Source organism: Bos taurus, chromosome 5 (genome assembly GCF_002263795.3).
Source record: "Bos taurus isolate L1 Dominette 01449 registration number 42190680 breed Hereford chromosome 5, ARS-UCD2.0, whole genome shotgun sequence".
Taxonomy (NCBI): domain Eukaryota; kingdom Metazoa; phylum Chordata; class Mammalia; order Artiodactyla; family Bovidae; genus Bos; species Bos taurus.
Genome location: NC_037332.1, coordinates 58,345,237 through 58,347,107, shown reverse-complemented (window position 1 = coordinate 58,347,107; position 1,871 = coordinate 58,345,237). Strand labels below are relative to the sequence as shown.

The 1,871-nt window shown below is 37.1% G+C and overlaps 1 protein-coding gene across 1 annotated transcript; it reads left to right on the top strand.

Annotated features, from left to right (window-relative positions):
* The first annotated feature begins 249 nt into the window (after window positions 1-249).
* OR6C265 (olfactory receptor family 6 subfamily C member 265) lies at window positions 250-1,188 on the top strand. The gene has a single exon (NM_001389909.1). The coding sequence runs from the start codon at window positions 250-252 to the stop codon at window positions 1,186-1,188; it is 939 nt and encodes a 312-aa protein (NP_001376838.1).
* Window positions 1,189-1,871: the final 683 nt, after the last annotated feature.

The window sequence follows — 1,871 nt, the reverse complement described above, 5'->3', positions numbered from 1 at the left end:
TTCAGAAAAACCTGAATTTGAGGATACCTATTTGGTGAATAGGTGAATACCTATTGAGGTGAATTTGATCACCAAAGAAGCTGACAATTCCAAAGTTTTGATCTGTCATTGTCGTCAAAGAAGAAAATGACTATTCATTGCATTGATTGGATTTTTTTACCCGGTAGCCATGGCCTTATAATTTCATACAGGTTTTCTCAGTTCAGTGTCATTTGACTTTGTGAGGAGCTTGCGAAGTACAAGTCAGTGATGAAAAACCATACATCATTACCTACATTCATTCTCCTGGGACTAACAGATGATCCTCCAATGCAGGTTCTGATCTTTATATTTCTATTTGCTTCCTACACATTGAGTGTCACTGGGAACCTGACCATCATTATACTCACTTTAGTAGATTCCCACCTTAAAACTGCCATGTACTTTTTCCTCAAAAATTTCTCCTTTTTAGAAACCTTATTCACCACCGTCTGCATTCCCAGATTCTTATACAGCTTATCAACTGGGGACAAGACTATTTCTTATAATGCTTGTTTTAGTCAAATATTTTTTATCTTCGTTTTTGCAGCAACAGAATTTTTTCTCCTAGCCATCATGTCCTATGACCGCTATGTGGCCATCTGCAAACCTTTACAATATGCAACCATCATGAACAGTAGAGTCTGTGGAGGACTTGTTATTTGCTGTTGGATAGCAGGTTGTCTGGTCATATTTCCACCAGCTTCCCTGGGCTTAGAACTGGAATTCTGTGACTCTAATATCATCGATCATTTTCTCTGTGATGCTTTTCCTGTGTTAAAAATCTCTTGTTCAGACACATGGTTCCTAGAACAGATGGTTTTTACCGTTGCTGTGTTGACTGTCATTGGGACATTTCTGTGTGTGTTTCTGTCTTATACATACATCATCAAGACTATCATAAAGTTGCCTTCAGCTCAGCAAAAAATGAAGGCCTTTTCTACCTGCTCTTCTCACCTGATTGTGGTTTCTATCACCTATGGAAGCTGTATTTTCATTTATGTCAAACCTTCAGCAAAGGATGAAGTGGCAGTTAATAAGGGTGTATTAGTGCTTACTACCTCAGTTGCTCCCATGTTAAACCCATTTATTTATAGCCTGAGGAATAAACAAGTAAAACAAGCTTTTGCTGACTTAATCAAAAGAATTTCATTGATTTTAAGGAAGTAAAGGAATGTTAAAATGAAGTATAAATTTGAAAAGGTCATTGAGACTTGAAGTCACAATCTTCATCTTAACTGTTGTGTTCTGGTCTATTTTCTATTGGTATTAGCATGCTTATATCACTGTTATTATTAAATCCTGGGTTTTAAATCATATTTTAAATATTTGATATAAACAAGTTATGTCAACTCCTGTTGAAAATAAACTTTATCCAAGATAATATCTCAAATCAAAAGAACATGATATTATATTTCCATGAGAAAAGTCTTTCCTGAATTCTAACCTGCCTTTGATCAATAAAAGAAATATTATCTTATGTGGAAAAAATCGAATCCTTTAACTCATAGGAAAATAGTGGAGTAATAGTATCAATTCTCTTCTAAGTACAAATATCCAAAAAGTGTGTGTGTTTATATATATCAGTTCAGTTAGGTCAGTTGCTCAGTCATGTCTGACTTTTGCGACCCATGAATTGCACCATGCCAGGCCTCCCTGTCCATCACCAACTCCCAGAGTTCACTCAGACTCACGTCCATCGAGTCAGTGATGCCATCCAGCCATCTGATCCTCTGTCGTCCTCTTCTCCTCCTGCCCCCAATCCCTTCCAGCATCAGAGTCTTTTCCAATGAGTCAACTCTTCCCATGAGGTGGCCAAAGTACTGGAGTTTCAGATTTAGCATCATTCCTTC